This window comes from Mirounga leonina, unplaced genomic scaffold (assembly GCF_011800145.1).
Source record: "Mirounga leonina isolate KUSES-001 unplaced genomic scaffold, KU_Mleo_1.0 Mir_151, whole genome shotgun sequence".
NCBI classification, from domain to species: domain Eukaryota; kingdom Metazoa; phylum Chordata; class Mammalia; order Carnivora; family Phocidae; genus Mirounga; species Mirounga leonina.
The window spans coordinates 36,604,744-36,620,847 of NW_023270377.1; the positions used below are offsets into that span (position 1 = coordinate 36,604,744).

The 16,104-nt window shown below is 40.3% G+C and overlaps 1 protein-coding gene across 2 annotated transcripts in view; it reads right to left on the reverse strand.

Moving 5' to 3' along the window:
* PLCL1 (phospholipase C like 1 (inactive)) overlaps positions 1-16,104 on the reverse strand; it is a 364,534-nt gene that overhangs the window by 339,475 nt on the left and 8,955 nt on the right. The window contains exon 1 of one of the 2 annotated variants that reach the window (XM_035007451.1): positions 6,915-7,467. The exons of the other annotated variant lie outside the window; for it this stretch is intronic. Within the exon in view, the coding sequence (XP_034863342.1) occupies positions 6,915-7,157 (243 nt within the window). The 5' untranslated portion in view covers positions 7,158-7,467. Of the gene's footprint in view, positions 1-6,914; positions 7,468-16,104 lie in introns of those variants that run through there. 2 annotated transcript variants of the gene reach the window in all.

The window sequence follows — 16,104 nt, forward strand, 5'->3', positions numbered from 1 at the left end:
CCACTTAACAAAATTACAACTTCCTTGGGTTAAAAACTCAAATACTCCTTATTGATTTATTGATGCTGGAAGACAAAACTATCAAACTATAAAATAAATTATATCAAATTACAGTGATTAAGTAACAAGCCATTCCTTAGCCTGTGTAATTTATACCAAAGTTGGATCACAAGCTATGTCTCATGGTAAAGATGCTAATTCTGGTCAAAGAGTAAAATGCTAATAGGAGTTCCACTCTTCTCAAGGTAAGGTGGAGTACAATACTAACGTAAAGCCATAGGTATTTTACATGAAAGGTTATAAAACTTTAAAAATGTATTTTAAAAATGTATTCAAATAATCCTTAAGAGCTTCCCAAAACTGTTTTCCAGAATCACTTCTTTTAAATTTGTCAGCTAAACTTAGTTTTTAAGGTAAGCATAAAATGTCTGCCATTTCATCCACAGTGGTTAAGGTTTAAATCAATATTATTTAAGAGGATGTATAACATAAAGATTAAAGCAACCTCTAGAGCTAGACTATTTGAGTCTATTTCCTGCCTTGGCCATTTGCTACCTATGTGACCTTGGGCAAGTCACTTATCTCTCCACCTATAAAAATGGAGATAATAATAAAAAATACTCACCTCATGGTTATTGTGAGGTTTGACTAAATTAACACACATTAAGTGCTTAGAACAATGCCAGACTATAATAGAAGTTATATAAGCTTTTGCTTTTATTATAAAGAAAATGTCTCAATAGGAAAATCTCTTCAAGATGTTTTATCTATTAGATTAAACGTAAAAAGAAATCTATTGAATTATTAATATTTCTAAATATGTAATATTTAATTATAGCAGAGAATCAATCGTTTCAAAATATTTAAAAACAGTTCACCAAATGCTGAGATATCTTTGCATCTTATATGTCAGCCTCTAGGGGGAGCACAAACTCCTAGGTCCTCCTCCACCATGTCCTCCAAAAATTAGTCAGGATAATTAAGAAATTACAAGTTCAAGGACAATGACGGACTATGTTTTATGGAAGCAAAGCTTTCAAAGGAGAGAAAGGTCATAGTGCATGTAGCATGGTGTTCTCTCTTTGTGCTCAACCCAACGTAAAGAGTTGACCTGAAGGGGGTCAGAACTAGTGCCTTTTGCACTGCTTCTTCCAACACAGGTGCCCTTTTTCTGAACAAGACCCTAACCCAGCCTGAGTCAAGGGAGGCTTGTAGGGAACGCACTCTCCGCCTGCTGACTCCTTACTTTCTGTCCCTAAGAGTTGTGCTCCTGAGCGGCCCACCCTCATCATTGGCTGTCAGAACTGGGATGTGGGGTGAGGGTTTTAAGCACACAAGCTATTTGGCCTACTTTGGTCTGAAATCACTTGTGCCTTAGGGGAATGCCCCTACAAGGTCATCAGGTCCAACTTTCTAGAGTTCTGCCTTGAAATTTTGGTGTTCTTTTGTCTCTTTTTGCCTTCCATGTGCATTTATCTCCCTCAGCACCTCAAAAAGAAGGTATTCTGAATACAATCTCACAATCATTTCTAACCATCACATTGTACCACACAATAATACAAGTTTGCCAACTTATGCATATTGCCCATGCTTAGTCTAATACAGACTTAGCATCTTTTAAAAGGCTCTTGAAGAGGTCAGCATGAAAGAATTAACAAAGTAGATATTATCTTTCAAAGGTGCTTTAATCTTTTGAATACAAAGTTGCATTGTTAAGGAAAAACACAACATCCTTGCCTGTAATTGCTATACACGTTTGTAAATTTACAAATACGAATTAAGAGATCTTTGGAAACGAAGCACACTTTCTAAAATAGTTTAGTTTTTAGATTGTTTTGTTTTGCTTTAGATGGATTGCATTGCTTTCGAATTTAACCTGCCTTTCTTCTCCCTGGAGTGTTAATGATAATATAAATAATGATTCCTTTCTATTCACCATATACAATCCCACTTTTCTCAAAGTAATGCTAGATGAATTATTAGTGAAATGAGTTAAAATGGTATAGTTGAAAATAAACTAGATTATATCTCTCTTAAACACATGCATGTAAGATATTACAAATAAAATGACAAATCAAATTCAATTTTCAATCCAAGGAACTATTCCAATACTTCATCATACTATTATTTTGTTGCCATCAAGTGTTAACTGAGATACATAGTACATTGGTGACAATTTAAAATAAGACAAAAAATTGTTGTTATAGAAGTTGACCATTTAGTGAAAATTTTCATGATCATTTTATTTATTTTTTTAAAGAGTATTTATTTATTTATGTATTTGCCAGAGAAAGAGAGAGAGCACAAGCAGAGGGAGAAGTAGGCTCCCTGCTGAGCAAGGAGTCCGATGTGGGACTGGATCCCAGGACCCTGGGATCATGACCTGAGCCAAAGGCAGACTCTTAACCGACTGAGCCATGCAGGCGTCCCTCATGATCACTTTTAGCATACTCAATAATCACAATAAATTTTGTCTATTGTACCCTATTATAGGAACAAGATGCTTTCAGAGCTCCAACTTAAGAGCCCCTATTTCATCACTCTCCTGGAATACTACATATTCCTATGCCCCGGGTACTTGTTCCCTTTCTGTATCAGTCTAAAAGAGAGTACAACCCCTCACAAAACCAACTGCTTGTAGGGGCATGGGAGAAGCCGCCTGGTGTAAAACAATAGATGTGCACTCCATTTATTGATGACAAGTCGAACACCTGACAAATTGCTCTGCCTTTTAAAATACAGTTCAGGCCTGTACCTGTCAATACCAAAGACAGAAAGGTTTGCCATTCCTTCCTAGAGCCATCCATCTTGAGGTGTTCTGGGTCAGGAAGTGGGGGAGCAGAGAAAGGATAATTTTCCCCCACAAGCCATAAGGCCCAAGATTCAGACTCTTCTGCCATTCTCTTATATGTTCCTATTGTATTCATGACTTTTGAATTGAAAGTATTTGCAGATTGTGGACTCCCTGCCTCTGAGAGTCAGCAAAAGAGCACATTGTACTGTGCCTCTTTTCTCTCCTTTAGAGAGTTTGCTGTGAGGATTAAGTGACATAATGTATAAAAGCCCCTAGTTTAGCACCTGACTCATAGTAGGCGGTACTTGGTAAATGTGAATAAAATTCCTCTTGCCCCTCTGAAGATAGTCATAATTTTGATATGCATCAACAGGTGCCCAAGGCGTATCGTTGAAGCGAAGGCTCAGAAACCCACTATACCAGCTCCACAATGGACATGACAAAATGAGAATGGCCATGACACAAAATAATGACACAAAAAACACCAAAGCGATTACTTTAGCTGTTCCAGTGCCGGAATCAACACCTCATTTCCAGATCCTATCTTCCTCCCACAAACCTATGTCCATGAGATCCAAATGATGATTTCTTCTAGAGAATTCATACTTAAGTAGAATTGAAAGGGAAAAAGTAGAAACCTTCAATACTTTACATATAATAGAAGAAAAATCAACTGCTATTCTGAAAACATGTATGTAACCCAGTTCACATCATCTAGTATAAGGAATGAGCTACACTGCTTTCTATTTCCAAAACATTACGGAGTTCAAGAGCCATAAACTACAATTTAAAGTGTTAAATATTTTAAACCTATAAGGTTGATATCAAATATTAGATAGAAAAATGGTCTACTTTCTTAAAAAGAAATATATTCACATGCAGAATAGTACATAATTGTTAGATATTATCAGTCTTGCATGTAACTAACTTGTCATTTTAAACCACAAGTCATCAAAAAGCAATTAAGATGGAGTCTATTGCAATATTGTGGCATTCAACAATGCACTTACCAAAAACAGGCAGCATTTATCAGTGTCAATGCTACCAAAAATAATCACACAGAAAAACATAGGGAAAAAATTGATGGATTAAAGAAAACCTAGTTTAAGTCTCCTATTAAATTTTTTAAAACTTAGGACTTGGCATATAAGGAAAGAAACACAACTATAGTAGAAAGAAGACTTTACAAAGATGTGTAAAGATAAATGTTGTTATTGTCTTCGTCAGCTCAGAAGGAAATTGTTTTCTCAACTAAAACCATGTTTTCACAAATTAGAGAGGGCAAATTTACTGAAAACATTCCTTTTGTTAATATACAAGACATTTCTTTTATTAATATACAAAATAGTCTGTTTTCTGGCATGATAAAGGAATGCACTATTCTGATTTTTCTAATATTCAAGTTAATAGAGAATTAGCAGTCAAATAATTAGAATAGAAACAAAATCCTAAACTGAGCTGAAAATAATTTAATATTTGATGATTCACAATCTTTCAGTGGCTCAGAGTTATGATCATGAATTATCACTATACTAAGGCTATTTGGAACAATCAGAGAAAATTTAATAGTTTGATTAATATAAAATGTACTAAAGCCTTTCTTTTCTGTGTATGTTTTAATGCAAATAAAAAGAATCCTTGGCCAGACTCTGAAAAATGCATTTTTCTCTCAATATAGAATATGTGCTACGTATTTCTTATAGGATCTAGACCTTTTTTAGAGACTCTCCTTTTTACTTTGCTAAAGTGAACTAACCATGGGGCAGCAGATTCAAGATGTAAACAGAAAGGTCCTTGATCTCAGAGATTGTGTGGAACAGAACCCCATCACCTGCTTCTTTCCCCATTGGAAGGGAATAAAGGCCTCTGGGAATAGACCCTGAGGACCCTGCCCATCAATGACCTTCCAGGTTATTCCTGAAGATTAACTCACACATCACAGTGATTTTGGACAACCCACAGGGAATCAAAAACATTTGGAGCAAATTTGAAAATATGAGGCCTGTAAACTTTATTTAAATTTTATTATATAAATCAAGAATGTCCATAACTCACCACAGATATATACAGATACATATGCGTACATATGCATGGAATATTTCTGGAAGGATACTTAAAGTGTTAACAGCTATGGGGGCAGACTATGTAAGTGGGAGTGTGGGGTGGCTGGGAGTCTTCCCTTCATGCTCCTTCATAACATTTGATTTTTTTTTTATCATATGCTTGCATTACTTTTTCAATAAAACCTAATTTAAAATAATAATAACAATTCACTTCATTTTCTATTATCTTTAATTATAAAGGCCATTTATTAAATGCTCATTCTACTATTAAATAGGGAAAAAATCAAGTTGATATTCTGTTGCCTCCCTCTTTTTTGTCACAAAAAATGAACTTCAAAACAAAAGAGGCACAATTACTCAGCAAGAGCCCTTTTGAGAATATAAACCAGCACATAATACAATTTAAAAATTACAAATTTAGTTGCAAGAATTTGTATATTCCTTACACTCTGTCACTTTTATTTTTTACAACACTATAGAGCCTACTGTTTTTTATGATGGTCTATTTTAAACTATCTTCAGGTGTTTGTTTTCACAGCACAGGACCTCATGTTGTACCAATATCTTAGAATCCAAAATGTAATTGTTCCCTAATTGTGCTGTTTTTTAAGTTTCAAAATAATACGCTTTCTGACCTGTGGGTTAAAGGGAAAAAAAGTGATCATTTCTTTTCTATCCAAATTCACACCCAGAATAGCACACTCCTTTTCACATAATCTAAAAGGCACAAAATAACAAAAACTACTACAAGTCATTTGCAACTACCACCCACTCTTCTTTTTATATAGAAATCTTCCTGTTGGTTTTAAACTTCCATGTGTCAGTGTTGGGGAAAAGCCTAGACAATACTTGGAGCTGGGTAGATGTACTGTGGGCACAGTCTTCCCACACTGGCAAGGGGAGTTTGAGCTTGAGAAAGAGACATGCATTATGAGGTGGTTACACAGTTTAACTCTGAACAAGGGTCTTGAATGTATTAGCACACCAAGTAAATTGAAAATAGTAAGAAGTTCCAAGTCCATCTTTCACTATCATCTTTGGATATATATATATATATTTACACACACACACACACATACATACACAGTTCCATACTGAGTACTTATTCTACCAAAACCAATTTTAATTTCACAAGCACATGATTACTCACATTCATTTATGCTAAGAGGCCCTTTTCCAAAGCCTGTGGGAGAGTGACTTCAGGGTACCTTACCACATGTCATGCACCCAAAAGATGAAATCTCAAACGGAAGAAGCCCCAAGTGGAAGGAAGACAGAAAGAGATAAGGGAGAGAGGCTTACAAATTTCTTGCCAAATAGATGAGGAGAAATCTTGTCTGGTGGTTGAGGGGTGGGGAAGCATTTTCCCTGCATGCAACGGTAACCACAAAGACCAGGGATGATGCTTGGGGGATTGATTGCTTTCTGCTCACTCTTTCTGCAGTGCAGAAACTCAGGGCTCCACCATCGCTCTCCACTTGGCCGGAGGGTCCGCTGAAAACTCTGCCTGTCTACCGGGAAAGTTCACGCTTCTTGGGATTTCGGGACCGTTTGAGTCTGGAGGGTTGTTTTTGGGTTGGGGAGGGGGCTGTTTGGGGTGTGTGTGTGTGTGTGTGTGTGTGTTTCATTCGAGGGTAAACCGTGCATTTCCTTTACTGGGGGGGAGGGGGCTGGGGTGGGGGCTAACCTTTCTCCGGAGAGCAATGCATAACCATCCCTGGTCTGCATTTACATTGAATCCTTCCTTCCTCCTTCGAAGCATCAACGGTTTAGTGAAGCTTCCAGAGAAAATGAGGGAAAGCATCTATCAAAACGCAGAGACGCAGAGCGGAACTTTTCCTAAGCTGTCAGGAAAAAAAAAAAAAAGTGACTTCTGCTTCTCACGGCCAAGAGCTGAGTCTGGGAATCTCCGGACGAGGAAGGAAGGTTTGGTAATGAGGGAGGTGGGAGAAAACAATGCCGAGCCTGCGATGCCTCCGACACCGTACATCCTGCCCGGATCCCGGACCCACTCACCACCCACACCCACGCTCCTGGGGCGGCGCGGCCTCGCTTACCTTAATGATGCTACTGCGACGGGGGGTCGCCCGCGCAGCCTCCAGGAGGCCGGCCTCGCTGTCAGCCGAGGCCCCTGCAGCGCCCGGCAGCGCGACCCCGCTGCGACGGTCCCTCCACCTGCCCCCAGGGGCCACGGCCACGCCTTCTCCGGAGGCGGCGTCCGGACCCACTCGGGGGTCGTCTTCACATCCGGCTGCGTCCGGCGGCGCGGGACCCTCCCTGCCCGCCGCGCCCTCGGCCATGGCCGGCGTTCCGGGCTCTCTGGGGGAGACGGCACGCCCGGCGGCGGAGTCCAGCCTCTGGGCACGAGTGCGCTCCTGCACCCGGAGGCGGCTCTGCCAGACTTTGTTTCACCGCCCGGGGGCGGCGGCGGCGGCAACTTTCTGGAGAAGAGACATCGCTTGTATAGAGACGTCCGCGGCTTTGGTCCAGGAGGCCGGCGGTCCGCTGGGGTACGGCGGCGGGAATGGGGAAGGAGATGTGAGCGGGAGGGGGAAGGAGAGGCGAAAAGGAGAGGGAGGTGTCCGAAATGTGATGCAAACGCCCGCTCCGCGCTAGACAAAAGGCACCGGGCGCCTCGCCGGGCGGCCTCGGAGGCCGGGACGCTTGCGGCTGAGGGGGGCCGGAGCCGGACGCCCGCGGCCCGTCGCACCCGCCACCTGCCCGCGGACGGCGGCGCAGCGGCCCCAGGAAGTGCGGCGGCGGCGGCGGCGGCGGCGGCCTCCACTCCGCTCTGTTGTGACAGGGAGGGAAGACTTGTTTTGACAGCCCGTGGGGATTGGCAGGCGTCTGAGCCTCTTAGGAGCCTAGCGTCGCCGAGGAGGGGTCGGCCCGACCAATCCCCACGGCGAAGGGGTGTGCCCGAGCGCGAAGAATGGAAGAATGTGTTCTGTGACTGGGAGCCGGCCCAGCCGGCCCGTGTGCTCGAGCGAAGGTGTGAGCGCGCGCGCGTGTGCGCACCCGCAGGCGCTTCGTGTACGTTTTAGGAAGTTTAGATGTTCGAAATGGGCCTGAAGATGCAACAAAATCCGGGGATGGGGGAGGGGGCGAGTGAAGGAAACCTTTGGCAAAGCAAAGCAGTTTGGAGGAAAGTTGGTGTTGAGCCCTAACGTCAAAGTGTTTGAGGTGACAGAGCGCAGCTTCGCACCATCAGGGGTTTGCCGGCTCTCACACCAACCCTTTGAAGTCAAGTCCATGTAGAGATAAACTAGGGTTTACTGGGGCCCTGAAGCTGAATAATTTGATTCAGGTTTCTTAAAATGATCTTCAGTTCATTCTGCAATGTGACTAAACATAACAAGGAAAGGGAATCAGGTAAAAGAGGTGAGGGTAACAGGCAACTAAACCAACTAAATCCCTCTGGAGAGTGACTCCTAGCAAAGCATGGATATGATGGATGTTGATTAAGTACAAGATGAGGTGGGGGATTTATTCTATCCTAAAATATCCCTATTTGATAATGGTTCAACCTACTTTCTCTAGATAATCCTATATAAGCATATTTTGCTATTTCGAGCAAGTTAGCAACCAAGCAGAGATATGTCTTTAGATAATGCAATGTCACTGTAATTTACCACAGAATGCTCAGGTAGATGTAAAAGATGGCTGTGAGGTTCCCTAGTAGGACAGAAAACGATGATTTGGTTTAAAGGCTTTTTAATATCCAAATCTATATTATACCTTATTTATAACATTAATTATATTTTAATTGTTAATAATTCGATAATTTGAGATGATACATATTCCTTTGGCTGTCCAAGAATATCAGAAATTCTTCAGCCTTTAAGACCTAGAATTTGTTAGAATTTCAGAATTTTAGAGACGCAAGGAGATTAAGGGATCATCTAGGACAGCCTTTTTATTTTACAGATGAGATGAAGGCCTGGGAAGCTTTGGTTTCTTGTCTACTACTTCGTGCAGGAGCTGAAATTAGAATCTGCCACTTAACTCCTCCTGTAATCTCAGCTACTTTATCTCTCTCCTCTGGGGCTGCAAGCAGTCAGAACTGGATAAGGCCCTTGAGAGGTTTCAGACTTGACATTTACCAACTTTTAGGTAAGACTGAGAAAACTCAAGTTTACCTTTTCTTTAAGTATAAATGCAGCCCAGTAATGAATGTACTGCAGATTAGCAACCTCTGGTTTTAGAACCAACACCACCCTCTAGTGAGATTCTACTGCATCTGTAATAGCAAATGCTCTCTTCTTTCTTCCTCCTATGTAAAAGACAGGAAGGGAAAATCAAAGTTTCCTTTTCAAGTGACCCACCTTTATTACCCCCAGAAGAAAGTAAAAGGTCCCCCAGACTTAAAACAACCATACATGTCCTTCATCTCCACTAACTAGTTCAGGGAATCCTTACCTCTCTTCTACAGGAAATATCTTTACTTGCTATCCTCACAAATATAACCTATTTTAGGCTACCATTTTTTTCTTTGATATTCAACTATTACTATGTTTTACTTTTGTCTTTATATGGTTATTTCAGAGCTTCATTTTTCTTTGTTACCCTTATAAAAATAACATTCTTGGGTTGTCCTCAAAGAAATGTAAATGACAGTTATCTTACTCATTATCTTGTTCTCCAATATTAATGTCATCTACAAAGACTTCCCATCCTACAGGTTTGTATATATAATTCTGATAATAATTTGTTTTTTAAAGTATTAAAATCAGTGTCACCTTATTAACATTTAAGTCGGTGATCTTCGAAAAAGAAGAAGCAAAAGAAGAAGAAGAAGCTGCTAGAAAGTACAGCATATAAGTGTACAAAATTTTTTTGTTTCAACTAGATGCTATCCAGTTGGACTTTTATCTCTTCCCTCCCTTAGCAGCCTTCTCTCTCACCCTCATGTGAAGGCAAACACACACAGTCTCAGCTTCTCTCTCTCTCAAACTCTCTCACTCACACACACACACACACACACACACACATGCGCACACACATACACACCTTGCACTAAATCCTTTATTCTGAGCATCTGTTCATAAAGGCTATTATGTAATTCATTCTGCTTTGAGAAAATGGTTGGACCCTAATCTAACAAGTCTTTCATACTATTGTCTTCTAGCATAAGCTCAGTAGGCTTTTCCTGATACTCATATTTGCAGTTAAAAAAAAAAAAATCCACCCACTGAATCTTCTCCTACCTGGCGACAGATTCTACTCTGACCCCAGTTCCAAGACTGAAAGGTTTAATCAGATTTGGTTAAGTCAGCAGCTATTGGCACATTCCTACCCCTCCATTAATAATCCCCCCTTTCTGAACCCTCCTACACTGTTGGTGGGAATGCAAGCTGGTGCTGCCACTCTGGAAAACAGTATGGAGGTTCCTCAAAAAGTTGAAAATAGAGCTATCCTATGACCCAGCAATTGCACTACTGGGTATTTACCCCAAAGATACAAATGTAGTGATCCAAAGGGGTACGTTCACCCCAATGTTTATAGCAGCAATGTCCACAATAGCCAAACTGTGGAAAGAGGCACGAAGTCCATCAACAGATGAATGGATAAAGAAGATGTGGTATATATATACAATGGAATATTATGCAGCCATAAAAAAAAAAAAAACTGAAATCTTGCCATTTGCAATGACGTGGATGGAACTAGAGGGTATTAAGCTAAGTGAAATAAGTCAATCAGAAAAAGACAAGTATCATATGATCTCACTGATATGAGGAATCCTTCATCTCAGGAAACAAACTGAGGGTTGCTAGAGTGGTGGGGGTGGGAGGGATGGGGTGGCTGGGTGATGGACACTGGGGAGGGTATGTGCTATGGTGAGTGCTGTGAATTGTGTAAGACTGATGAATCACAGACCTGTACCTCTGAAACAAATAATACATTATATGTTAAAAAAAAAAAAAAGAAGATAGTAGGAAGGGAAAAATGAAGGGGGGAAATCGGAGGGGGAGACAAACCATGAGAGACTATGAACTCTGAGAAATAAACTGAGAGTTTTAGAGGGCAGGGGGGCGGGAGGATGGGTTAGCCCAGTGATGGGTATTAGGGAGGGCACGTATTGAATGGAGCACTGGGTGTTATACGCAAACAATGAATCATGGAACACTACATCAAAAACTAATGATGTAATGTATGGTGACTAACATAATAAAATAAAATTTAAAAAATAATAATAATCCCCCTTTCCAAATTAATATCACCCACAATTCTTTCCTCTCAACCTTTCACCAAATAAGGCAGCAATCACTTGATTGGCAAATTGGAAGCTGGGGTGAGGGGAAGGGAAAAGGATGTGAATAAGAGTAATGAATAATAAGAGCAATTCAAATGTAACCACCACGGAAAGGTCTTCTTTGATCACAAATCTCAAGTTGCTCCTTCAACCCCACACACATACCATGTTACTTATATTATTCCGTTTTGCTTTCTCATAGGATTTTATCACTATGAATAAACTGTCCTGTCCATGGAATTGTTTACTTATATATTGTCTTACTGACCTCCTATCTCTGCCCCACTAACATGGAGAATGTAATCTCCATGTGCAAAAGATTTTGTTCATTGCTTTATCTCTAGCTCCCAGGACCACGTCTGGCATAGAGTGGATGCTCGATAAATATCTGTGGACAGAATCTTCACCTTTGCAATCCTCTGACTGAATAAAAAAACATTTTTTATTTTTTTAAAAAAATGGCTTTGTCACTGCCCACACTATGGGACTTCTCACCTTCTGGGATCCTAGAATTCCATCCTAGGGCAGAAATCAAAACAGATCCAAAGTAAGCAGTTGCAAAAGTAGAAGGATGCTTATAAATTGGAGTAACCTGAAATTGAGAATTAGACTGGAAAACAACTGAGAGGAACCTAATCAGGTCCAGCAACCCTGAAAATACATAGCCCAGAATCAGTGACCAGATCTCCACTTTACAGATAAGGAAACTAAGGATCAAAAGGGTCAATAAGCTTGCTCAGAGTTAGAGCCAAAAGGAAGTGATGGAACCAGGATTTGACTGTCCCAGTCAGTGACTTCGAAGCTTGTGCTCTTCCTGCTACATGAGGCTTTCATAAGGTGCAAGTCCAATGACGTCATGGAGGAAGAGCCATTCCTACAGGTTTGGGACCACTCACATTTGGCATGACACCCTCTCATCTTAACAACAGCATTACCTTTATGTCATCATGATGGAGTATGAAGCTGACAGATTTATCAGTGTGTGAGGAAACACATTTATCCTCTTGTTCACATATGTGTAGGAAAGGATATTTTGATATTAAAAGTCAGTTATCCTGATAAGTTCAAAGATGCACTTTTTTAAAGATTTTATGTATTTATTTGACAGAGAGAGACACAGCGAGAGAGGAAACACAAGTAGGGGGAGCAGGAGAGGGAGAAGCAGGCTTCCCGCTGAGCAGGGAGCTGTGTATGCGGGGCTCGATCCCAGGACTGGGATCTTGACCCCAGTGGAAGGCAGACACTTAACGACTGAGCCACCCAGGCGCCCCTGTATTAACTGACTTTGACATGGATCCTGAAGATGGAGCTCATGTCATCATTATGGTCCACATTAATGCAGAAACCACAGAGGCATTTATGAAAACTACCACTGGAATGGGACCAATGAAGCCCACATGAAAACTTGTTTCTCTTCTTCATTTTATTTGATGATTGGATCTTTTCCAGGTATGAAGTTATAATAGAAACCTCTTCAAATGAAACACACTCCCGATGCCTGACCCTTGCAATGCAGGAGTAAATATAAGTTTGGTTCCTCATCCTCTCCCCATCCAGGTACATACCCCAAATCTAATTCATCTGCATGTGTTAGGAAACTAAGGACCTCCAATTTATGCCAAGACATAAGGTTTATTAATGCTTTTTTTTGGGGGGGGGGGCTCGATCCCAGGACCCTGGGATCATGACCTGAGTGAAGGCAGACGCTTAACGACTGAGCCACCCAGGCGCCCCTATTAATGCTTTTTTAGCATCTTAGGACCCATTGGAAGAAAATGAAGAGTGATATTTCTTTCCCTAATGCATCCCCTTTGGGTCATGATATATGAGTCTTATACCTATTTTGTTAACCTCATTGATATGCCTTTGTTGCATTTTACTTCAAGTCTTTGGGAGGAAGAAGCAGAGTGCAATATTTAAATAAACACAAAATTGTAATGCATTTTCTGAAGTATAAAACAAGAATAAAGTATGGTCTCTTCTGTGAGGCGTTTTTACTTCCCCGTGAGTTTTCGGGTACATAGCTCTTTCATTAAGCATAATGCAAGTTTACCCCCTTTACAAAATGAAAAGCCATAAAAAGTGAGTCCTTTAAAAAAAAAATCCATTTGAGGCCAAATGTCTAGTGAAAACTGGATTGCTAGCATTTCCTCGGTCATTAACCCCTGCGAGAATCCCCCAGTTCCCACCCTCACTGACTCATATAGGTCACCATGGAGACAACTACCTCTTGCCTCATCCACAGTAGAGGAGCTGCAGCTGCTGAACTGCACTTGGGATGTTTGCCATTCTCTGTTCTATACGAAATGTACTGGTGAAACTTCAGATGATGTCACAATTGTTTTTGAAAGATTGGGGGAGATAAAGGCATGTTGCAGGAATCATCTAAAATATTAAACAGCAGCAAAGAACTGAAATTTAACTTAAACTGTGAAGGAGGATAATAAACAACAAACATTGTCCAATACTACATTTAGTGTAATGAGAGGTTCTAGAGCTTTCTTTAAATTTTTTCCTAACCAAAATGGGATTGTAGTAACTAAACTGGTAACTGCATATAGAATTTATTTGGGGGGTGCCTGGGTGGCTCAGCCATTAAGCGTCTGCCTTCGGCTCGGGTCATGATCCCAGGGTCCTGGGATCAAGCCCCACATTGGGCTCCCTGCTCTGTGGGAGGCCTGCTTCTCCCTCTCCCATTCCCCCTGCTTGTGTTCCCTCTCTCTCTGTGTCAAATAAATAAATAAAATCTTTAAAAAAAAAAAAAAGAATTTATTTGGAAGATTCCTTACAAGCCATACTTAAACTCTAGGAAAAAAACACAGAATGTCGTTATTTTTAGACTATCATTTCTAAAGGAAAGGATATTTTTCTGATTTTTGATAGATGTTATATTTCCCATAAACATAAACTTCAGAAAAATAAAATATATGAAAAATAGAATCTTACTTTTTCCATATGCCTTAATTTTTCCTATCTTCAAAATATGGATTAAACAGGTTTTAGTTTGTTTTCTGTAAATGTAAATAATGGTGTGTGATCTGTGATTGAAACTAAAGTCAAAAGGAGTACTTCTTTATTTATTTTTTTTTTAAATTCATTTGAGACAGAGAAATACAGAGAGAGAGAGAGAGCATGAGCTGGGGGAGGTGCAGAGGGAGAGGGAGAAGCAGGCTCTCCGCTGAGCAGGGAGCCCGATGTGGTACTCAATCCCAGGACCCTGGGATCATGACCTGAGCCAAAGGCAGACGCTTAATCAACTGAGTCACCCAGGTGCCCAAAAGGAGTACTTCTTATCTGTACACCCAGTAGATGAGAAAAAATAGCATTTAATTAGAAAAAAGTATTTTCTCTTATTTCTCATCTTAAAATTTATTTAGTAATCTCTACACCCAACGTGGAGCTTGAACTCACAACCCTGAGATCAAGAGTCGCATGCTCTTCCAACTGAGCCAACAAGACACCCCTCTTATTTCTCGTCCTTTTTTTTTTTAAGATTTATTTATCCATTTTAGAAAGAGAGAGTGGGGGAAGGGGCAGAAGGAAAGGAGAGAGAATCCTCCAGCAGACTCCCCACTGAGCACAAAGCCCTACTCAGGGCTCAATTCCAGGACCATGACCTCAGCCAAAATCAAGAGCCAGATGCTCAATTGACTGAGCCACCCATGCACCCCTCTTATTTCTTATCTTGATTCTCCATACTCACCAATCATTAATGGCATCCATTAGGTATGACTCACATGGAAATATTTCATTAACACTCTTTGTTTTAAAGACAATCTTCATACTCATGGGGATGCTCACTAATCCTCCCTGTGGAAGGGTTTATGCCTCCTCAACTGGTTAACAGCAGGCTCAGTCTGTTATGGATTTGCTTTAGCCAATGAAAGATGAATGAAAGCCCCTTCTGAACAGAGCCAGTGCATGCTTAACCATGATTTCATCTTCCTCTGCCACAAGATTAATTGGTTACCAGATAGAGGTTAGATGCTAAGTGAAAATGGCAAGGAGCAGAGCTCAAGCCAATCTACAATGGATGTGTAACATGTTCAAGAAAGCAACCTCTGTGGTAAGCCTCTTAGATTTGGGGGTCATCTGTTACTGTAGTATAACCAAGTCTCTTTTAACTGATACAGATACATAAGTCTACTGAAAGCCCTATGCTTTCTACAACCATGCTATTGGTCCATATGGCCAGATACTACTTGATTTATATAGCAAATAAACATTCCTGGCATCTATTAAACTAGTAAAAACTAAAAATTTTTGGATATCCAAAAATTGTGTATAGTTATTTCTATTTCTGTGACATATTTTTCTCATTTATTTCTTTCCTATAACCTATATAAGCCTCTGTTTCTGTCTTTCTTGTTAGGTTTCGAAATGGCAGCCTAAGTATGATCAATGCATGCTTCTTTTGGTATAATTTTTTCTTTCACCTGTCTTAAACATTTCTCTCCTCCTCCATGCACATCAACCCTCCCACTCCTTGCAAGGTAACTCAAATTAACAACCTAAGTTGCCAAGTTAAAGCATGTTTTCAGCTTTGGTGTACATTCATGTGTGTGTGCATGCATGTGTGTAGAGAAAGTGTGTGTGTTTGTCATTATTTGATTTACTAAAAAAAAGAAGAGGTGGGCAGACGTATTTTATACATACTGTTCTGCATCTTCTTTTTCTCACTTCTTTTTCTCAACAATACCTGGTAAGAATCCCCACCTTATCTGCATCTACTAATTTGTTCTTTTAATAACTGCAAATATTCTATGGTATGGATATATGATAATTCACTTAGGCATTGCTGTATTTGGGGTATTCAATTTATTTCTAGTTTTTCACCACTACAAACAACATTGTAATTATCATTTTTGCACACATGATTTTATGAACCAGTTGTTTAATTTCCATAAGACAAATTCCCAAGAGTAGAATTTTTTAGGTCTAAGGATGTATGTATTTTTAATTTTAATAGATAATGCTAGATGGATTTCCCAAAG